The sequence below is a fragment of the Triticum dicoccoides genome, chromosome 2A (genome assembly GCF_002162155.2).
Source record: "Triticum dicoccoides isolate Atlit2015 ecotype Zavitan chromosome 2A, WEW_v2.0, whole genome shotgun sequence".
Lineage (NCBI taxonomy): Eukaryota > Viridiplantae > Streptophyta > Magnoliopsida > Poales > Poaceae > Triticum > Triticum dicoccoides.
Genome location: NC_041382.1, coordinates 388,550,971 through 388,573,927, shown reverse-complemented (window position 1 = coordinate 388,573,927; position 22,957 = coordinate 388,550,971). Strand labels below are relative to the sequence as shown.

Genomic DNA, 22,957 nt, shown 5'->3' with positions numbered 1-22,957 from the left:
GAGATAAAAGAAAAAAAGAAACAGCCATGACCCGTCCTCCTCGGCCATGTCTGCCTCCCGATCCCACCTCCAGCCCGCCGCCCATCCCGCCCCCACCGTGCCCGCAGGTCGCCGCCGTGCGTCGCCACCGCCTACCCCGCTGGCGGGCCCACCCCTATCTCTGGATCGAGGTGGGTCAACGAGCGTGTGGGACGACGGCAGGCGGCTCTCTCGCTTGATCCGATTGAGTGAGGTCTGCACAGGGTGGTGGCAGACGAGTTGGATGCGTGGAACGACGACGGCGTCCGGATCCAGGCGAGCGGCAGATGGACCTTGCAAGGCGTTGGGGTTCTCCTGGGTGGCGCCATGGTTGCGCCGCCGTGCTCCTCAAAGAAAACGAGGAAGCATGAGGGGGAGAGAGAGAGGGGAAACCAAGAAGAAGGAGAGAAACGAGAGATGGCACGGCATGGCGAGCATGGCGGCGAGAACCCAAGCTGCTCCCTCCAGCGCGCCCCTCCATGGCTCCCGCACTTCTCTGTGAGGATTAGAACTCAAAAATAGTCCCACCTCGTTCATGTGCATCCAATCCAATCAATTTATATACGCGAGCGACTTTGCCGCATCAGAAATCAACCAGTGAAGGAGGAACAGAACGAAGGAGCTTATAATCAAAGAGGGAAAAGAGGGGAGAATACACGCAATCCATAGTTCGAAGGAAGAACTCTGAATCAGATAAGCGCGCAATCAGCAGCTAACAGAACAGCCATAGGTCCAAACCAAATCGGATCAATCGACAGGCGACGGCCTGGGAAATCAGATCGGCAGGTCTGTCCGTTGAATCAACAACATCTGTAAAAAAGCAGATGGGGAGGATTAAAACAAGCCGCATCAAAATGGGAACGGAGCGAATCTGGGCATGGTCACCACCGCGAGCTAGGCCCCAAGCAAGGCAACTACAAGACAGTGCCCGGCCCGGGGGAGCACGGCCTGCACGACGGACCTGGCGCTTCGCTCGACGCACAGGACAGAGCTAGGCCCCAAGCAAGGCGCTTCGCCCAGCTCCGGCGTCCTCTCCTGGCACCGAGGATCATCAGGGCGGGAGGGAGGAGTGTTCATTGGTTGTGGAGGGGGTTATGGCTGGAGCAGAGCACCACCAGTGTGTGTGTGGCTGCAGCACATCGCGCGCTGGAAGGGGGGTAGGGGCGGAGAAGACGAGCCAGCGCTCCTCTGGTAATGAGGACTCCACGCAGGATAACTCTCGGTGGGGATTCTTTTGGTGCTGCTTTTTTTAATGGCTCCACCGACCAGAAGCTGCTGGATATTTCCAGGTGTGTGTGCTACCGATTGCAAAAAATAAAATCCTGAATGAGCACCTTTTTTTAACAGAACATAATCTTGAAAACCAAGCAACCAATATTTTCTAAAAAAAATCAACATAGTAATTGAATATTAACAAAAAAAATTATATATTAACAATCTCACTTGAATGCACCACTACTCTTCCACCAAAAATAAATTCATGCCTTCCACATCTTATGAACACATTATCAGATACAATAATGAAAAGTGAGTGAAATTTTAGACAAGGCATACACGGCGTGGCCTCCACATAAAATTTACTAGAATTTTTTTCCTTTTTATGTTGATGATGGGGAGTGTGTGAGGTTCGATCTTTGGGCCAAGTTCAAATAGTGCAAATGAAAAAGAATGGAACATAATCTTGCAAACCCAGGAACCAACACTTTCTATAAAAAATCAGCATAGTAAAAACCTATTTGCTTTCGAATATCAACAAAAAAAATGTATATAAACAATCCCATTTGAATGCACCACTACTCTTCCATTCAAAATAAATTCATTTGCATTTAAATCTTTTAAAAATTCTAAGAAAAAACTTTTGGATTAAACAATTTCACCATCTGTATATCCCACTAAAAACACTTACATCATTCCTCTTCCATGCCGATGATAATGCCAAGATGAAGGAGAAGCCATCAAAGGACATCCCGACGATTTTCTCAACTTTATAGTATGTCTGGGCACTAACAATCCTTTTTTTAAGTGCGGACACAGAGCGTACGTGTTTTTTTAAGATAAAGAGTGAATTTTTCTTGCTTTCCAAACCTTCATGCTTTTAAATATGTTCACGCTTTTTTTTAATGCACAAAACTCCAAAAAAATTACTCCGAAAAGTGATAACATTATTAACTTATTACCGATGTTTATCAAAACTGGATATAAGATATGGCCCGTACTGTCATACGGAGCAGGTTTTACGATATTTTTAGCCCGTTGCAACGCATGGGCATCTGTACTAGTATATATAATCCAGCCATTGCTTCTGGTCGTCCGTAGCATGCTTTTGCAAAAAGACCCTTCACTTTTTCGAAAAGTGAACCCGCACTCCCTACGTAAGTGGCTCTGGGGAAAACGATTCGGTAAAAAAAATCCCTTTCGCGTATCCTCTGTTTCTTGGTATTCAGACCGGCAGTTGGAGGCGGCCGCGGCGAACGGGGCGGACGAGGTGGCGGAGTAGAGTGGGGAGCTGGAGGCACAGCGCATCCGGCGCCGCACGGGGACTACGAGCCGGCGGCGCACCTGTCACCGACCAGCGCAGACCCCAAGGCCGTGCCGACGAGGAAGGAGAGAATCAGGATGAGGAGGATGTCGCTGCGGCAGCGAAGGTAGCCAGCAGCCTGATAAAGCATCTACGGCCCAGCTTCTCCGGCGCGCCATCCGGAGATGGGACGGACGATCGAGGCGAAGGACGATGGAGAGGTGGTCGGAGGCGGCGAGCTCCAAGGCAGGCGGGTTGATGCGGTTCCAGATGGACGACGGCTTCGCGGGCGGCTGGGCCGAATCAGCTGCCGTGGCCCAAGCGCGGACGAACGTGCGTTCCTCTCGTCATCGTCCTCCCGGCGGCAGGCCAGGCAGGCGGCAAGAGCTTCTCCGTTCTCCTTGGCGACCTCAAGGTCCCGCTCTTCGGGGTGCTGCTCCAGCAGAGCAGCAGCACGCGCCTCGAATGGCAGGGGCGGCCGCCGTGGTTTGAGGACGTGCTGCGGGCGTCGACGGCTACCGCGCCCCGGAGGTGGTGGACGCGCGGCGACACTCTCTGGGCGTGCTCTTGCTGGATCTGCTCAACGGCAAGTCCTCGACGCACGCGTCGCTGCAGCATGGCGACGGCGGCACGCTGGACCTGCCGTGGTTGGTGTAGTCGGTGGTGCGCGAGGAGTGGACGACCGAGGTGATTGGCGTGGAGCTGGTGCGGCTAGGCGCCGCGCCGAGGAGAAGATGGACTCGCTACCGCTGGCACCGGCGAAGCTACGACATAGCATGCCGCTGGCCTGGCCAGCACCGGCGCTCCGCACACATCCCTGCCTGACGGCCCTCCATCACATAGATACACAAACACAACAGCGAGCTTCAGTTATCTGAATTTTCGGTGCAGTGTCGTGATTTGGATGGACGCCCGAACACAACAGCGAGGCCAGCTTCAGTTCTCTGAATCTTCAGTGCAGTATCGTGATTTGGATGGAATTGGAGACCGTGTCCTTCTCCAACATAAGTCAATTTCCAATGTAATCGAATTCGAGTCTCTGTTCTTCTCCAAGGCAAAAGCATGTAGTACCCGACCCGGATTGGACTTGGCTGTCATAAGGAGGGATCCTCGACCGGAACGTCCATCAGGCCACGTCCCTCGACCAGAATCTCCATCAAATCCCATCACATTGCAACTTTCAGAGGAACATCCAATGTCGCTGGCGGAGGAAAATCATCCGTCCAGCCGTACTATGCCGAGTTCGCCGGCGGAAGAAGAACACCCATCGAGCCCTCCATCGCCTGAGGCGGCTACACAAAGGTATTTCTCCCCATGAAAGTTACTACACCTGAGGCTAGCATGTTTGCATCTCTGAATATTTTTTAGAGATTTGTTCATGATTGTTTGTTGTCTGAACAAGACACGTATCTGAAGATTCAGTATTGACTTACACCTTGGAGTTTACATCTGTTGTGGTGTTCCTCTATTCTAAACTGAACCATGCTAATCCGACCAAGTTTGGGCCTACACATAGTCAAAAGTTTGAGTGATAGTTATGTTCCAGTTGCATTTATATTCAGATTTCACAGAAGGAACAAAGTTCCAGGAAAAACAACCTGTTAGTGTGTTCCTTGACGTTATACACCTGAGCACCCCTACTGTTAGCACCAAAATTAGCATTATTCTTGGCATGTATATGAATACTTTGTTTGCATGATTATTTGATTGAAGTAGGGCAGAATAACAGTAAACTGAACCATGAAATTTTAGAACCAGAAAGTAGGCATATACATCGTCATTAGCTCATTTTTCTGAAGTTGCTCCATGTTACTCCAGTTTTAGGTTCTGTCCAGTGATGTTCATCAGACATGTCACAGTGCGTGTATGCTCTAAGCGATAGGCAACGGACTATGGGGAACATATTTGTTTTTTTATAATCATTTTCTGATTGTTGTTTTCCTGTAGGATATGTCATTACTTTTTTTAGTGGGTAGTGACTGCACTACCTAACTGACTATGATGTACTACCTCTGTTTCAACTGATTCCAGCTTAATGTGTCATCACTATTTAAATTATTTATTAGATGCTCGATGAAATTCAGAACTAAGCAATTTTTTCTTCTGTCTTTTCAATGATGGGAGGTAGATTGAGCTGATAAATTTCTGCACCCACCTTGAGGTCCATAACGTTCTCCTAATTATATGCAGCCCAATTCGTATAGATGTATTTGTTTGAGGGAGAGGACTATCTGTGATCAGAAGCAACAATATGTGATCATCATGTGTGCGAGAGATGGCAGGAGTATGTGATATGTATTTCTGTGTACACTACTAATATGTATTGACTGTTCATGTTGGTACAGTAGGTTCATGATTGCTTATGGAAACAATAAAATTACTTGAGGAGGATTTTATGAGTATGTACTTTGAGACTTGAGAGGCTGTTATTGACATGGATTCTCCGTCTACTAGAGAGGCTGATGTCAAATCAACATTGGAACAAGGGCAATAGAAGTGGAATGAGGTGAAGTCCTATCGATACCTATAATTCATTGATTAACTCAAACAAATGATACTAGACATCAACTACTGCAATTGATCCATGAATATTTGTTAGGTTGTAGTATCTATCTAACATCTAGAAGGGAACAATGCGATGAACATTTTTTTCTCAAGGTTATGTATATGAGTATATCTTTAAAATGTGGTACAGAGAGCAGAAGGTCTTAAATGCTTGCAAATCCTCAGTTTTAAGAGAATAAGATACAGTCTTAATTTATATCCAGATCTATTTTTGTATTATTGGAATTCTGAACAGGAGAAGGTTGTTAGCTCGTCGTGTGGTCGATTTGGTTTCTGGAAATTCTTTCGCATACTATGTTTGAGAGCTTTTGTTCTTGAGTTCTTCTGGTGGAGGGAATCAGAAGTGATTCTTCTGCAATGTGAGGAGATCTCCAAATCAAGCCAGCCTCCAAGAGAAGACAACAAGTAGTACATCTCTACCCAGACGAGCTGAATCTGAACGACTCAGATTGTCATGTTACCGTGTACCAGTCCGGCAGATGTGCAAGTGCAACTACATTGGTTGAGTGTAAGGCAGACTGATTCATCTGCGTGAAGCCAGTATGACAAGGCTAAGTGTACACAAGGTAAAAAAACACAATAAATATGGCCCCTTGATATTTCTGTTTATGGGTTGTTTTTAGGGGAGCTCATAGTTTAGCAGTTCTCTTCTGTGCTAATCTGAATTGTAGGTGGCCCATTGTTTAATTGCTCATGCACATTATTAATTGTGGTTTGCATCGTCAATCTGCACTTTGGTAGGAGCACTTAGGAGTTCCTGACTATTCTCTGGGCAACCTCCTATATTTTATAGTAGTTTAACTTAGCCTTTATTTGTGGCAAACCATGATTCTGTACTACACCTTGGAATCTTTTTTAGCTGATTTATTATGCAAAGTACAGTAGTAACTTTGTTTGGATCTGAACTTATATCACTCTAAGAACTTCTACATAGAATGATTTATCATCACTAGAATATTTATACCCCGTTGTAATGCACGGGCATGTTTTCTTGCAAAATTTATTTTAAATGTTTTTTGCTGGTTGATTATGTTTGGAGTTCCTTTCTTTGTTATTATCTTCATTGCATTGGCAGTTTCTTTTATCCGGTACCATTTTTGTGGTTATATATGCTTTACTTATTCACTTAGAATATCAATGTCTTATCGGTGAATCGGTTCACTTGCACAAGGATCTTGCCAAAACATCAAGTTTCCCGAACATAAAAATTATGTCATTTCGGTGGAACAAAGAATTAATCTCTAGCACGGTGAAACAAATAATTTATCTCTAGCACTAAAATTATGTTTCTTACTAACAAGAATGTACCACTGCAGTATTTTTATTATGTTACGACTAATCGTTGGGTTGCTCCATTAGCAAGAAGTCAATTTGTTAGTGGAAACATAGCTGCAAGGATGCGATATTTCAACTTTGACGTTACTTAAGCTTTTGGATTTCAGATTTAATTGCCATCATGAAACTGGTATGCAATGGAGCTGCACTTGCACGCACATGCTGATTTCTAAATATCGCACAGTACTATAGTTGTGATCCTCTAAATAGCTTATTTTTTAGCACAGTCTTGCGGAATAGTTACAGTGAACAAAAAGCTTGCATTTGATTGATTTGATTTGTTAGTTTTTGAATGGCGCTGCCCCTATTAAGCTAAGTAGAAGCACTATACCGGGACTAAAGTACATCAGGTTACCTTTCATGAGGTCTGTGGAATTTTTGTAATTTGTGGTATTGGTATTTTTGGAATTATTCTGGGTACAAGGAAAGAAGTGACAGAGAACTGCAATTTTTTTGTGGTAAAATTTACTGAAATTGGTGTTTCTTTTCAAGATTATATTACTGTTTGCCCATTTGATCCTTGGATGATCTACTAATTTTCTTTTCTATTACTTACGGATAATTTGCTTCAGTTCATCAAATTACCTGGGGAAACATGCTCATTGTTTATCTAAAGATATATTGGGCATCAGTCCACCTGTCATGAGGTCTCTAAACTTTTTAGGCATGTTTATTTTCTGAATAATTTATTGGAGATACTATGCTTGGACTCACAAATGCACGTAGTGCTTCCACTAGAGGGATGTTCTTCATTTTTTCTGTGTTATTCCTCTTTCAAGTTTTTGGTCCTTGAAAAGTAATAGTACTTGCTAGGTTTCTAGCTTTACTTTTTTTGTAGTACAAGCTAAATGTATATGCCTGAATTTACATATCAGAGTGTTTGAGTTGATTAAGGGTATGAGAGAGAACAATTTTCATTCTCAAACAACACCCGACATCATTAATTTTCTTATTTACCAATTGAAACACGAGGCAATAATAGCACAACTTAAGTGTGTGAACATATCAATATAAAATGATTGGCCGGATTATGTTTTTTATGCATTCTAGAAGTGGCATTTCCGTGAAATTACAAACTAGCTTTACATTTTTCTCGGAACATTTTGTGAAATTTTATTGGAGAATATTTTTCTCCTTTTCCATCGTTCGTTGCCCATTCGTCCCATTCTACTCCTGTTTGTCATGAGTAATGTGATAATAGAGGACGTAAACTTGTGTGGGCTTTTGGCCATGGGGCTATTGGGCTAGAGGCATGTGATATATTTTTCTCCCGTTGCAACGCACGGGCCCTTTTGCTAGTAATATCTAAATAGTTCATCCCCACTAACCTATTTCTCTTGACATGCAGCCTATCCACATCACTAATCAACATGCAACCAATCACCTCACTCCACCTCAGCAGTATAGCTACATCAGCAATTCCAAATACTATTTTTATTTTTCCTGTGATTTAATTTCTCCTTCGTCCGCTCCCTCTTCCATCTTCTGTAACAGCCCAGATAGTTGAAGAGACATTCATCATCTGTCAATAAAGACCCAGCAGATGGGAAACGGTGGAGTCCCATCTCTATGTCGTCTCTTCACATCTCTCTCCAGTACACCTCTTCCCATCATTTGTCTCTTCCCATCTCCCTCCATGGAAATCTAGCACCGCTAGGCTTCCGCCAGGAAGAGGAGTAGCCCCTCCAGGCGACAAACTCTCTGTAGTCCTGATCGGGAATCCCCTGTCGCAACTCCTCCTCGCTATCTTACTGGATGGAGTTCGAGGCTGCGAGGGTCAACTCGCCGCCGCCAATCGTGCGCCGCAGCTGCGAGTCTATGTTGCCCCACCCGGTGTCCGACGACCCAACCCCAACATCCTCCCCTAGGTGTAGCATCTCCGGCGTCTGACATTTCCGGCAGCCCGGCTAAGCTAAGTTTCTCCGGCCTCATACAGTACCAAGAGAAACGCTGATCTACTCCTCTCCTCATGGGATTTTCAGGAACAATTACGAGTTTGCCGTCGCAGTGCAGGAACGGACTGACCCAAATCCATGTCAAAGTCATTACATCCACACCCATGCATGGCCAGTTATAGAAAATCTCAGTTTCAAGTAAGTAGGGAACCTCTTATGCATGCACGCCTGCAGCATCACGGCTATATATGATTAGTTGTTTCTTTTGTAGATTCATAAGTTCTCTCAGTTATGAAGTGAGGTAGGTAGACTTTCCGCAGATTGCATGTTTGATCTGAATTACCAAAGGTAAGGTGCTCTTATTATGTTGAATCATTTGTACGAATTTGGTTAGATCGATGGATTCGGTACCAACCTCTAATTTTTTGGCAATGCTGATAAGTGATCCTCATGATCCATCTACTCATGTTGTTTGGTTATTGTACTAATTATCGTGTTCTTTTGGATCTGTGTGCGTGGGTCCAGGTTGATCCCCCCCCCCCCAACCCCCACCCACGAAGGTATGGTAAATCTGCTCCTTTTGTTCATCGATGAATTTTCTTCTCTCATAAATCACGGTTTGTACATTTAGTTATGTATTTACAGAGTTTTCTCTGTTACTCTCTCTCTATCTCTCTCTCTCTCATAAATCATAATATGCATGTACGTCTTAGTCATCGTACTGAGTCATTTGTTGTATTTTTTTGCAGAATTTGGTGTGTAGTTCAACTGAACACATGTGCCCCTGAAGGTCCGATTGCCAAGTGTACAGTGCCGTCGTCAAATGTCTGATCTCCTGTAGTGTAAGTTCAGTTGACTACTTGGATTGGCAACCATTGTTTTTTTCTTGAGTTATTCAACAGTCAATATTTCCATTTGCTAACTGTACACATGTGCCCCTGAATGTCTACTTATCGTCCTCTGTTAACAGTTCAAGCAGCAACCTCCTTCCTTTCAGACCTTAAACCTATACAGAAACTACATGCAGATTTTGTTGGCTGTGTTTTATGTCTACAATGTAGGTATATTCTCAGTTAGATTATGCAATGCTCTGACAGAAGTTATTATTTCACTCTTCCTCCGTAATATAGCAGATCATGTTTGCTGATTCAATTGGGCAAGTTTTCCACACTTTACCTATGATCATATGAATGCATATGAGAAATCTTAACTTCAATTGGTAGTATTCTAACATCCAACATATAAGTGGTGCCTCTCAACTGCAGCTACATTATATTATCCTATGAAAGAAATGCATGCTATTGTCTGTAGCGCTTGGAAACACTAGATGTTTGGAGGGAGTACTCAGGTACAATTTATCATTACCTTTCAGATTTAGTTAATATAATTTACAAATTATTAATATAATATCATGTCATTTTATCAACAATTTTGCAGGCGTACATTTAAATGTGGTACGAGGCGGCTGCTCTGCCATGTATATTATCTTATTCCATTTCATGTTGCGTTGTGCTGCTGTTTTTTTTTCTAAACTCGAGTCCATTAATATGAATCAATAAGTTCGCAAGTTGAATCATCTAAAAATACTTCTACATATCTCGCAGCAACGCGCGGGGCATTATCTAGTTTCATCAACGAGCCAGGACTGATCGGTCCGGTCCAGAACGGGCCGAAAAGCCCGCTCGCTCCGTCCAGCCTGACATCCAGGTAACGTCTCGCCCCCGCGCGAATGGAGCCCATCGGGGCGCCCCGACCCCGCCCGCCACCTTCCGCAACCGGGCCCCGCCACCACTGCCGAGCGGCGAGGGAACCTTGAGCAGATGGGGCTCACTGGGCTACAGGGATTCGACCTCCGGAGCCGCCCGCGCGAGCGGCCCGCGAGGAGGAGGGGAAAGTCAGGCTATTGCTGAAGGTTGAAATGGTGATTCTGGCCACTTGTATCGCTATATACCAGTCTAGCTATACGTCGCACCTTCATTTCCTCATTCCTTCGTCGAGTCGTCGTCATCGCCATCGACGGGTTTCTCCCCGGAATCAGGTGGCGCGGAGCAGCTCGGCTGTCCTCTCCTCTCTCCTCCGGGTCGCCGCAGCCCACCGCCGATACCAACCGTAATAATCCCCCGTACGGCCCGCCCCCTCCTCCCCCCTCCCGCCCGCCTGCCCAGATTAACCTAATCCCGCGTACCTAGGGTTTGTGCTATGGCGGTGCCGCGGCCGTCGTGGTCGCGGTCGGTCACAGAGACCGTGCGGGGATCGCACCAGTACACGGTCAAGGGATTCTCCCTCGCCAAGGGCATCGGTCCCGGCCGGCACCTCTCCAGTGACACCTTCGCCGTCGGCGGCTACGACTGGGCCGTCTACCTCTACCCGGACGGGAAGAACCACGAGGACAACGCCAGCTACGTCTCCGTGTTTGTCGCCCTCGCCTCCGAGGGTACCGACGTCCGCGCCCTCTTCGAGCTTACCCTCCTCGACCAGTCCGGCCGCGCCCGCCACAAGGTCCACTCCCATTTCGACCGATCCATGCAGGCCGGACCATACACCCTCAAGTACAGAGGATCCATGTGGTAACTAAGAACATCTCCCTTACCATTTACTCTGCCCCCTTTGCCTCTTTGCCACCTAAATTGCTTCCAATTACATTTGCCTTGTAGTCTTGTACCCCTTGGATTTATTTAACGGATGCCACTACTGTTTGCTACTTTCTGTCTGCTGAGATTTTCACATCTCTAGTTCTAGGCGGATTGGTTAGGCAAAATACCTTACAATGTTATCTTCAACGCCACAGCTTAAATTAAATCGCAGCAAAGCAAATATTGCTTGAGACTAATGTATTGGTCATTAGATACTGCATAATTCCTGGAACAAGAAACCAAGAATTGATGGTTTGCAGAGACTGGCATTCTGTTTCGTATTGCCATATTCTTACGTAGGAAATGGTCAAATGGTATTTCGTTTCAAATGAATGAGGTTTATTTTTTCTTATCGGTTACTTCTCATCATCCTCCCTTACTGATTGTAATGTGCTCTCCCCTCCTTGGCATATTCTCTTTTTCTGTGTACCTGCATTACTCTTTTTCATTTTGTAACGGCAGCTCAAGGTGATTGATTCTTTTCAGGGGTTACAAGAGATTCTACAGAAGGACCCAGTTAGAAGCATCAGATTTTTTAAAGGATGATTGCCTAGTAATGAACTGCACAGTAGGTGTCGTCAAGAACCGTCTCGAAACACCAAAGAATATCCAGATTAATGTCCCCCCATCGGATATTGGCCGTTGCTTCAAGGAGCTCTTCGAACTCCACATTGGCTGTGACATAACTTTTGAAGTAGGTGATGAAAAAGTCCAGGCACATAAATGGATTCTTGCCGCTCGCTCCCCGGTGTTCAAAGCCCAATTCTTTGGACCTATTGGTAAACCTGACATGGACAGAGTTGTTGTGGAGGATGTTGAACCTATCGTCTTCAAGGTAATTGTTACATGCAGACTGCACCTATTTTTAGTATGTTTTTGTTAGGGAATCCCAGTTCATCCTTTTTAGGTGTTTTCAGTCATAATTTACATTTTTAGAATCTTTTTTACTCATTTGCGAGTGTTTTCTCTCTGCTCTCTGTTGATTAACACACATGCTGTGTGCACTTGTAATTAATTCCCAGCAGAATAAATAAGTTAATCCCCGTAAAGTAAGCATGTTTGATCTTGTCTATGAACAATCTAGTTCAATTGTTTGTGTTAGAACCAATCTTGGTCTATTTTGGATTACTAAACTTTTGCTGGCTTGCCTAACATCCAACCTTGAGAAAAAGAAGGAAATCCTTGCAAAATTATTATTTAGTGAAAGACCCCTTATGGTAATATAATATTACAACTTCTCTTCCAATGTAGGCAATGGTCAATTTCATATATTCTGATGAGCTCCCTAGTATTCATGAAGTAGCTGGATCTTTCTCAATGTGGACATCTACTGTGGTAACACAACATCTGTTGGCAGCAGCTGATAGATATGGGTTGGACCGGCTACGAATCCTATGTGAGGCAAAGTTATGTGATGAACTCACTTCTGAAACAGTAGCGACAACCTTAGCCCTAGCTGAACAGCACCACTGTGCTCAGCTCAAGTCTGCCTGTCTAAAATTCACTGCCGTTCGACAAAATCTGGGAGGTATGCCTTTATTCTCTTGAATATATTTGCATCCTTCTGTTGATAGAAGACAGTGTGTTGTCTTCTGTTTATCTGTATCCGCCTAGTATTATAGTACTTCGTTAGAAGGTCACGAGTACATAACTAGATATACATGCTAACACAAAGAGTATTTCCTTCTATTGCTATTAGGATAAAGTGGCTGCCTTTTTTGGGTATTCGGAAATGTCGGTTAGAGTAGTGATATAATATCTGTGACATTATAACCATTTGGTTCATGTTAACTACAATATTCCACGAGTTTTGAATACCACACAAATTTTGGGTCCTGGCACATTTTTCTTGCTGCAAGTTTCAACATACGCATGTGTGTTCACTAGCAAAATGGTGACGATACTATAGAATGATTGCAAAAAGCGCAAATGCTCAACAGTCCTATATGAGGGCGTTAGATTGTTGAGAATATAGTAGGATTGGTAAAACACTCTTCTTGTTTTTATTTTCATTTTCTTGTAGAGTTGATATTGTTCTCAAGGACTTGCAGTTATGTATCAAGATTGATGAATCAGTATAACATCACTTTCTTTAAGTAGCAGTTGCTTTGAAAATTTCAGAGATCTTGCAATTCAAACCACTAATGCTGAAAACCCATAGCTTTGAGTTCTTTAAGCCAAATGCTCGCACACGCCCGCATCCTGAGATGTTCATGTGCGGTGCTATGCTTGCTTGTGCCCATTCAGCTGGCTTGTTTGGTGTGTGGCGTAACATGTGGGCATTCATATGCATCATTAAGGAAGTGAAGCTAAGCACATGATTAGTTAGTGTACAGCCATACTAGATGTCAGGCATGGATATATGAACATCAGCTTGTGTTAGCAGGTGATATCGATGTCAGCAATTGACAGTATGTGAGCCCTCCGTTTCTTTTTACTCCGTGTATTAGATTTGTCTGAAGTCAAATCTCCAAAGTTTGACCAAGTTTATACAAAAAACTATTAACATTCATGCTACAAAATCAATATCATTAGATCCATCATGAAATATATTTTCATATTATATTTATTTGATATTGTAGGTGTTGATATTTTTTAATATAAATTTGGTCAATCTTTACAAAGTCTGACTTAAATCTAATCTAATACACGGAGCAAAAAGAAACGGAGGGAGTACATGAAAATCATGATGTGTCAGTAGCTGAGATTGTTGAGCCAATGAACACAGATCAGGTCATTGGGTTACCCATACATATAGTATATAGAAACTCATATACATTATAAATAGTAGCACACCTGATGAGTCACCCGTAGAGCATAATTGAGTGAGACGGTCCATTAGTTGCGGGTAAGAAGTAATCCAAAAAGGGAAGCTAACGTGGAGGAAGCTACATGTGACACAAAAGCATTACAAGGCCTGAAGTTCACTATGTGGGATCTTAGGCTTACCGCTTATTTGTTTACACAAGCTATATGTAAATAAAAGCAACTCATGCAGGAAATCCTTCTGGATAAGCCATGGAAGTTCTGCTTCCTAAAGCAATATATGTCCCACCTCGCCCCTCGTCCCTCCTCGTTGCAACTCAGAAACATGTAGTGCTGACTTTGCTTTGTGAAAATGGAATACTACTTTCAGTCTCCTCGCCACCAAAGCAGCCTAAAATAATTTCAGAAAAGTTTTAGTGTTGGGAAAGACTAAACTGTGAATATGAATTGGAAGTGATGTATAAACCTTCCATAGAATTCTTCAGAGAATTCAACAGCAAATGAGACCCTTGATATAACAGCTTCATGAATCTGCAATGTCTAATAATCATAATAATACACACGTGGAGGTCAGCCAATCTCATGTACCATGAATACATGCCTCAAAATGTGGAAAAATAAACTGAAACATAACCATCACCACACCATCTGGTACTGCTGCCTGCTCCCATTGACCAAGGCATTGGAAGATATTTCAACTAGTAGTTGTTAACCGCGTGTTGCTGCTGGTATTGGGTAAAACATATTTTACTGAAATTTGGTTCTATGAACATGAGTAAACATGAATATTTGGAATAATAACATATGATCTAAAACTAAAAATACATGTCAAAAAATGTGTTTGATTATTGTATAGTTATTAATTGAAAATATTTACTCCCTCTGTAAAGAAACATAAGAGCGTTTAGATCACTAAATATTTCTTTACAGAGGGAGTATTGAATAGAAATAGCATAATATAATGGATTTTTTGCCATGCTTGTGATGGTGGGCCTTTGATGAAGTGGCATGTTTGCATGTTGAGATAAATAGCAGTGGGGATCAATTTATAAGGGAAATCTTTCACATGCATATTAAGGTGGGCCTTGATGAGGTGGCATGTGTGCACGTTGAGATAAATAGAGTAGTGGGGATCAACTACTTGAGTATATATAGGATTTCAGTAGGAAGAAAAGGCTAAGGCTACACAAGGTAACACTTAATATCATGGTGGTGAAAGCAATGCCGCATTAGCCATGGCTAGCAGCTGCAAGACACTCAAGTGTCCATAGCAGAAAACAGCAAATATAAGCGTCAATCTATGATGCTTTCACATGGTAATAACACTTTTAGCATGCAAATCATGTATGTGGAGTTTATAGTTGTCGCAGTGTGACAGTGGGACTATTTTCTGTATGAGGCTATGGGTTAAAGGCAACGCAAAATATCCCCTACTTTCACCGATATATTTCTACCACCCTAAAACAGGCCCATAAACATTTACTACAATGAAAAGAACTTCTGAAGGCACTCGGTCACAAGTTAAGCTTCTACTAAAACGGCAGCCCGGTGCACGTAGCTCCACTTGCACAGGGTCCGGGGAAGGGTCCGAACACTTTGGGTCTATTGTACGCAGCCTTTCCCGCAGGGTCCGGGGAAGGGTCCAACCACTTTGGGTCTATTATATGCAGCCTTTCCCTACATTTCTGCAAGAGGCTGTTTCCAGGACTCAAACCCGTGACCTAATGGTCACAAGGCATCAACTTCACCGCTGTGCCAAGGCTCCCCTTCACAAGTTATGCTTCTACTGACCTATCATTTTTTATTCACTCTGTAAAATGGCCATTCAACACTCATTTATATATGAAGCTACAAAGAGATAACAATAACAGCTGGATTGATGAAAACAGAAATCACGATGTACGACGTAGCAATACTGACATTTGTTCTCCTATTCAAATGATAACACTTCATGCTATTAAGATAACCTAATCCTGGTGAAAATGGAACGTAATTTTCAAATTTAGTAGTTTGAGATATCACCTTAGCACTGAAGATGGGAGCAGTAGCGAAAACCTTGAAGGCTTGTTGAACCGCAACCTAGCATTGCGGAGCTAGAAGAAATTTGTAGCTGTTGATTACCTTCAGCCGTCGTTTTTCTAAGAGAACCTGCTCATTAAATAGAAGCCAAACTTTTAACTTCAATATCTTATGGAATTATGGAAGTATAACTCTGCAATTCGTTAAGTTCTATATGAATCATACGTTAATAACTGTGCAGCGATGTATACTTCAAAACCATAAGCATTAGAGAGGCTATAGAAGGCAGATCATTCCAAGCTGATATGTATTAACATGAAGCACTAACTTTGATAAAGTGTAGACGCAAACTTAAAATGCAAGTGTGTTTCATTCTAATACCAACACATCAAAAGTGATAGGCACCTAATGTCGAAAACACATAAAAAGTGACTACTTCATAGCTGAAAAGAATAACAAACAACGTTCTAGAAGATCAACAGCAGTTTAAACATCATGACAGTAAGCAAATGGTGTAAAATCCTGATCATCCTTGCAAGCAATTTGACAAACATTTCATGTCCATGGATTGATCACCTGTAAATTCATTTCGAGATGCACGGGCAGAAGTCCCCATGCCCTCCCATCTATCAAATTGGTTGGAACCCATCAAAGAACCACCACATGAGCTGAAAACAAAATAAAACAGCTGCATACCTTGTACGGAGATCTTCCTCGCACTCCACTCTGCTAGGCTGCTCCCTCCATCCCAAAACAACTCTCAACTTTAGTTAGTACAAAGTTGAGACACTTATTTTGGGACGGAGGGAGTATTTGTTAAGTGCAAGCTTTTCCCTGTGGAAGTATGTATGGATGCTTTCTTGAGCTGGTATTTTCAACGGACCAAGCACCAAAAACGAGATAGGACGTTCACATGGAATATAATAGAACAAAACTGAGGAACAGGGAGCACGAGAACCAAAAAAATCAGGAGGCCAAACGAGAGGGGGTGGGCTCACCGAGGGGATCTTCCCATTATTGCATCGCCGTATAGTGTAGGATGACGGTGGCTCGCGGTCGTCCAGTTACAAGTTGCAACAACTCCAAAGGAGGAGGCAGGTTCGCAGGGGCGACAAGTGGTGCTGCGTCGCAGTAGCTCAAGGTTGGGAAAGAGGAACGCGAGCGTGGCGGCGGCAGCGGGTTGCGTTGGCGGCGGTGTGAGGGTTTGGGTTGCGTGCGTACAGAAGAAGACTCTTTTCTTAGCTCCCAGGCTTCTATTTTAAACCCAATCCTCATGCAGCAATCAAACGCCTATTACATATGGGACCAACTAAACAAATGGCCCACATACGCACCAGCCTAATCTCTCCACCGGATTGACGAGTAGAGAAGTGACGCACGCCAAATCAGCAAGCAGAGGAATGAGCAGACCCGCATGCGTTTTTTCTTCGTCACTAAGCACTGTTATAATCCTACATGGACGCTCCAAACGCTCGCCCCTTCTCTCGGGCTTATTGGTTTTAATGTGTCAGTGCCTCGGTGGGTGGGTGGGTGGGTGCATGAGGCACATGCTCTCATGTGCATGGCATCTGTGTTTTTAGTCATTGAGGTGCGGTCCATTGCCACTCAAGCAAATTTATAATGCTCGCTGATGTCCACATTTCAAATTCCAACATAAGAGTTTCCATCCTTGTCTTTCTGTTAGTCGCCACTGTTTACTCTTCCTGTATCCCCCAGTGGTTTGTTCGGCTGGCCTCTTTGAATGCTTACTGGATGATAATTATTTTTCTACTTTACCTGCTGTAATATATGTACTATTATTCTTCCTCATTTTTCTTTGTTGATGATGATTTCCTTAAACAGTAGCATGAACATGCTACTATTTCAGATGCTTTTGCTATCAAAATCATGGCTTGATGATACTATATTGTCTTTGTGCATGGAAGTTATGAAATCTTTTTTTTTTTTTTTTGAGAAAACGCAAATGGCCTTTGCGTTTCATTGCATTGGAAAGAGAGGGTATTTACATCCTCCTAGGAGGCGGTTTGTACACACAGACAACAGAGGCTCAGTGCACGTCCCAGGATGATGGCAAAACGACCCTGAGCCCTTGAGCTCCAGCCTTTGCCCAACATCTGGTCTCGTCTTTGATCCTGTCTACAAGCTCGTTCAGCGATGGGGACACATGGTCGAAAACACACGCATTTCTATGCTTCCAGATCATCCACGGTACCAAAAGTGCCACAGATTTGAGCGCCTTGCGGAGCGCTGGTGGTGTGCGTTCCTTTGCGCGCAGCCACCAATCCATGAGCGAGCCGTCGTGCTCGGGCGCCGGCGCCGGCAAGCGCAGCCAAGATAAGACCTCCTGCCATGTCTGTTTAGTGAATGGGCATGTGAGCATCAGATGCCCGATCGTCTCCGGTTCCTGATTGCACAGAAGGCACCGCGGGTGATGTTGCAGGCCATGGCGTGCGAGTCTCTCCGCGGTCCAACAGCGATCTTGACATGCCAGCCAGTGGAAGAATTTCACCTTGGGCGGTGCCCAGCTCCTCCAAATGAGCTTCCAGGAGTGGCAGCCCGTCGCGCCCTGGAAAGTTGCCCAGTAGCAAGACTGGGCGGTGTAGACGCCGCTGGCTGTCCAGCTCCAGAGCAGCCTGTCCGGCTCATCGGACAGCTCGACATGTTGCACTAAGTGCCAGAGCTGAAGGTACTGTCCGATCTCTGGGAGGCCTAGCAGGCCATGGATGTCACGTGCCCAACTATTGCCGGCCAGGGCCTCCGCCACCGTTCTGGATTTTTGACGTTGCTTGGGGATGCACTTGAGGAGTCTAGGCGCAAGCTCGCGGACGGATTGGCCACCAAGCCAGCGATCCTCCCAGAACAGGGCTGTCCTGCCATCTCCAATTGCCATAGTCGTGGAGGCGTAAAAGAGCGCACGCTCCTCCGTCGTAAATTGCGTGTCCAGCCCCTGCCAGGCTCAAGTAGTGTCCGTGCGCGTGAGCCATAGCCAGCGCAGCCGAAGTGATAGCCCCGTGCGCTCGAGGTCCCGGATGCCAAGGCCGCCATATTCAAGTGGCCGGCAAACCTTACGCCAGTTGACGTGGCAATGTCCACCGTGGGCATCCGCGCGGCCGGCCCAAAGAAACCCGCGCTGAATCTTCTCTAATTGCTTCAGGGTTTTCTTTGGGGGCGCAAGCGCTAGCAGTTGATGGATCGGTATTGCATTAAGCACCGATTTGACGAGCGCTAGCCGTCCCGCTTTGTTCATCAGCCAAGCTTTCCAGGAAGGCAGCCGGCCCGCCACCGCGTCGACGAGGGGTTGCAGCTGCGCTGCGGATGGGCGGCGAGTGGAGAGCGGGATGCCCAGGTAGGTAACCGGCAAGGCCACGACGGGGCACCCGAGTGGCTCCAGCAGCCCCACTTCGTAGTCGCCGGCGTGAAGGATCGTGGCCGAGCTCTTGGCGTAGTTCACGCGGAGCCCAGAAGCCGTACCGAACACGTCCAGGATGCCTTTGACAGCGGCGATCTCCTCAGTAGTGGCATGGCAGAACATCATCACATCATCGGCGTAAAGAGAGATCGCCGGGATGGCTCGTCGGGGATGCAGCTGCTGAAGGATGCCGGTCTGTAGGGCGTGTCGCATCAGTCTCCCAAGGGTGTCCACCGCCAGCACGAAGAGTTGTGGTGAGGTGGAGTCACCTTGTCGTAGGCCGCGCCGGTGCCAGATTGGCGGACCGGGAACTCCATTGATCATGACCCGCGTGCTTGCCGAGGAGAGCAGAATGGCCATCCACTCCCGGAATCGGTCCCCAAATCCATACTTGCGCAGCACCTCAAAGAGGAAGGGCCACGAGATGGAGTCGAAGGCACGTGTGAGGTCGAGCTTGAGCATGATCCTGGGTGCGCCAAGTTGGTGCAGCATCTTGAGGGACTGCCGGACTAGGACGAAGTTGTCATGGAGGCTGCGCCCGGCAATGAATGCATTTTGGTTGCTGCTTACAAGGGTATCCAGCTTGGGGGCAAGGCGCAACGAAAGGACCTTCGAGACGATCTTGGCCACAATGTGGATCAGGCATATCGGCCGATAGTCACCAAGCGTGTGGGCGTCCGCGCGCTTAGGCAGCAGGGTCAGCAGCGCTTGGTTAAGCTTACTGAACCCGCGGCCGCGCAACGTGTAAAGCAGCTCGAAAACGTCCCATATGTCATGGCGAATGATGCTCCAGCAGGCATGCAGAAACTCCGCGGTGAATCCATCTGGTCCAGGCGCTTTACGCGCCGGCATGCGTTTGACCGCCTCCCAAATCTCCTCCTGGCTGAAGGGCACGTCTAGGCATGCAAGGTCGCTGGGCTCAATGAGCTGGGAGAGATCCAGCGTGTGCGCCCGGTCCACAACGGTGCCCAGCAGGCCATCAAAATGCGAGAACGCTGCGTTGGCCATTTCCTCATGAGCCGTGAGCACATGCCCGTCGACGGCAAGGCTGTATATGCGGTTCTTCTGTCGCCGATAGGAGCATTGCCGGTGGAAGAAGCTCGTGTTGGCGTCGCCGTCCTTGAGAGACGCGATACGGGCACGCTGCCTAGCGATTGTGCGCTCCAAGGATGCCATGCCGAGGTAGGCGACCTTGAGCTGCTTGCGGAGCCATTCCTCCGGAGGGGAGAGCGCCCGGTCCTCCCGTGCTTTGTCGAATCGCTAGATCAGCTCGCGGGATATGGCCAGCTTTTCCCGTATGTTGCCCGTGGACTTTGCGCTCCAACTCGATAAGCGTCTAGCAGTGGCCTGGAGACGCTTGACCAGCCGCCGGAAAGGGTCGTCGTCATGCGCGGAGCTCCAAGCCGCGGCAACGGTGTCGTGGAAGCCGTCAAGCCTAAGCCAATAGTCCTCAAAGTGGAAGCGTTTGTGCGCCATCGGCATGGGGGAGCAATCTAGCAGCAGCGGACAGTGGTCCGACACGACCGAAGCAAGGCACCGGAGATGGCATTCGCCGTGCGCGTCCTCCCAGTCCGATGTGCACAGGACGCGGTCAAGGTGCACTAGCGTGGGCGGCGATTGCTCATTCGACCACGTGAAGCGACGCCCGTTGAGATAGATCTCCTTCAAGGCGAGGTCGTTGATGGCGCGGCGAAACCTTCTCATCATGCGCTGGTGCAGGCCGCCCATGTTTTTGTCCTCCGTGCGGTATATGAGGTTGAAGTCACCACATAGCATCCATGGGCCGGGGCATGCCGCCCGAATGTCGCGCAGCTCCTGGAGGAACAGAATTTTATCCGCGTCATCTTGGGGTCCGTAGACCGTCGTCAGCCACCACGGCATCCCAGAGGCCACGGATACCTTGGCCGTGAGCGCATTCTGGGTGAGCAACGGATCGGAGATCGTGACAGCCCTGCTCTTCCAGGCTAGAAGGATACCGCCCCGCGTGCCATCAGCCGGCAGGTACGTGTAGGCGTCAAATTCGGAGCCGAGAATATCAAGCACAATGGGCGAGTAGATCAAAGCCATCTTAGTTTCCTGAATGCATACAACGGATGCTCCGGTAGTGCCCAACAGAGAGCGGATGGCACAACGTCGTGCACGCGAGTTGAGGCCGCGTACATTCCAAACCGCGATTTTTAGTTCGTGATCCATGGACAAGAGGTCGACGATGGATGGTCAGCGGGCCTAGCTGTCCCCGGCCGTGGCCGCGGCCGTGCGCGTGGGGGAGGCAAAGCACGCTGGGATCTCCCGATCGACTAGGGCAGCGATTGCCTTCAGCACGGACAGGGGGATTGGTGCCGCGAACATGTCATCGTAGGCCTTCATCTCGATGGCTGTGATCTTTTGGTTGGTGCCTACAATCCCCAGGTTGCGGAGGATCTGCACGCGCGCCCTCCGTTCAGCCGTCGGCGGCGCCGCCGGGGGTGTGGCCGCAGTCGCGGAGCGTCCTCGCCGTGGGGCGAAGCAGAGGGGGCGACGTGGCCGCTTCCCAGGGGTCGGCAGCGACGCGCTGATGTGCTTCGTGGCCGCGGCCAGAAACTCGCCAAGCGTCCAAACCTGCTGCGTGGTTGTGCGGCTGCGAGATCGCCGCATCGTGATCGGCGGCGAGGCGAACCGTCCAGATGCCGGAGAGCGTGGTTCAGGTACAGACGATCGCTGATCAGTGTTGGGCGTCGGCGTGGAGGATCCCTGGGGTCGCTGCAGGATCGAAACAGTCCTCTGGGCCTCGGCCTCCTGTGCCCCAGCGGCCCTTAGCCCGGCAGCAGCCTCCATGGATGACATGGCTTGGGTGTCGGGTACAGCGTGTAGCGGCCCAGCCCTGTTTGGCCCAATTGGCCCGGTAGGAGCCATGCCAGGAGGAGATCCCGCGGTCGCGGGCACAGAAGTGGTTTGGGCGCCAGTCAGTGCGTCGCTTCCCGCCAGCGCCGCAGGAGTGGGGTCTGGGGACAGAGCTGACCGGTCAGTGGGGATACCTGGGCCCGCCGGAGCGACAGGAGCAAACGTAGCGCTGCTTTGCCCCGACAGGGCGGCAGGCGATCCTGGCCGCCCAGAAGCCACAGGCTCCCCAGACTGCAAGTCTGGGACCTGGCTCAAAAGGGCAAGATCCCGACACGGGGATGAATCAGCGGCAGCAGTGGTGGGATCCACGGAATCGTCCTCGAGATCGTGGTGTGAGCCCGACTTTGAACTGTCTGGGCCTTCTGGTTCCTCAGCGACCACTGGGAGCGCACCAGCTGGCTCCTGGCCAGCCGACCGCGCGTCGTCATCGGATGAGACCACTGCTCGCGTAGGATCAGCCGCCAAAGCCTGCAGCTGTGGCCCCTTCCTCTTTCCTTTTTTCCCTCTTTTGGCTCGGTGACGAGATCGAGCGGGGCCCATCTGACCCGGCCACGACAGCATGCCGTCCCGCGACGGCCGGATGGGTGGCGCCGCCGCCGCCGGCTGCGGCCAGGAGGCCGCCGTGTTCAGCCCGTCGGACCGTCCTGAGTGGTCGCAGGCTCGCCAAGCAGGCGCGTCCATGGCCATGCCATCAGCCCTGCCGCCTGGCACATCGTCGGAACGCCTTCGCTTCCGGCCACGGCGCCTTGCCCTGCCATGAACGGAGCCCTGACCTTGGCCGTTTCCATTACCGGCGCCGCCTCTGCCGGGGTCGTCGTTCGCCTGGGCATTGGGATGGGGGGCCCGTATCGTGGTGGCGCGTGCGAGCGCGATGGAGACAGGGTACGTGAGCGTCCTGACCTCCGGCGCCTCGGAGGGG

At 47.7% G+C, this 22,957-nt stretch overlaps 1 protein-coding gene across 3 annotated transcripts in view; it reads left to right on the top strand.

Annotated features, from left to right (window-relative positions):
* The first annotated feature begins 10,249 nt into the window (after positions 1-10,249).
* LOC119354647 (BTB/POZ and MATH domain-containing protein 3-like) overlaps positions 10,250-22,957 on the top strand; it is a 15,322-nt gene continuing 2,614 nt past the window's right edge. Inside the window, exons 1-4 of one of the 3 annotated variants that reach the window (XM_037621374.1) lie at positions 10,334-10,453; positions 10,521-10,898; positions 11,451-11,799; positions 12,216-12,492. In XM_037621374.1, the coding sequence (XP_037477271.1) occupies positions 10,531-10,898; positions 11,451-11,799; positions 12,216-12,492 (994 nt within the window). In that variant the 5' untranslated portion in view covers positions 10,334-10,453; positions 10,521-10,530. The other 2 variants (XM_037621375.1, XM_037621373.1) reach the window with 2 other exon arrangements.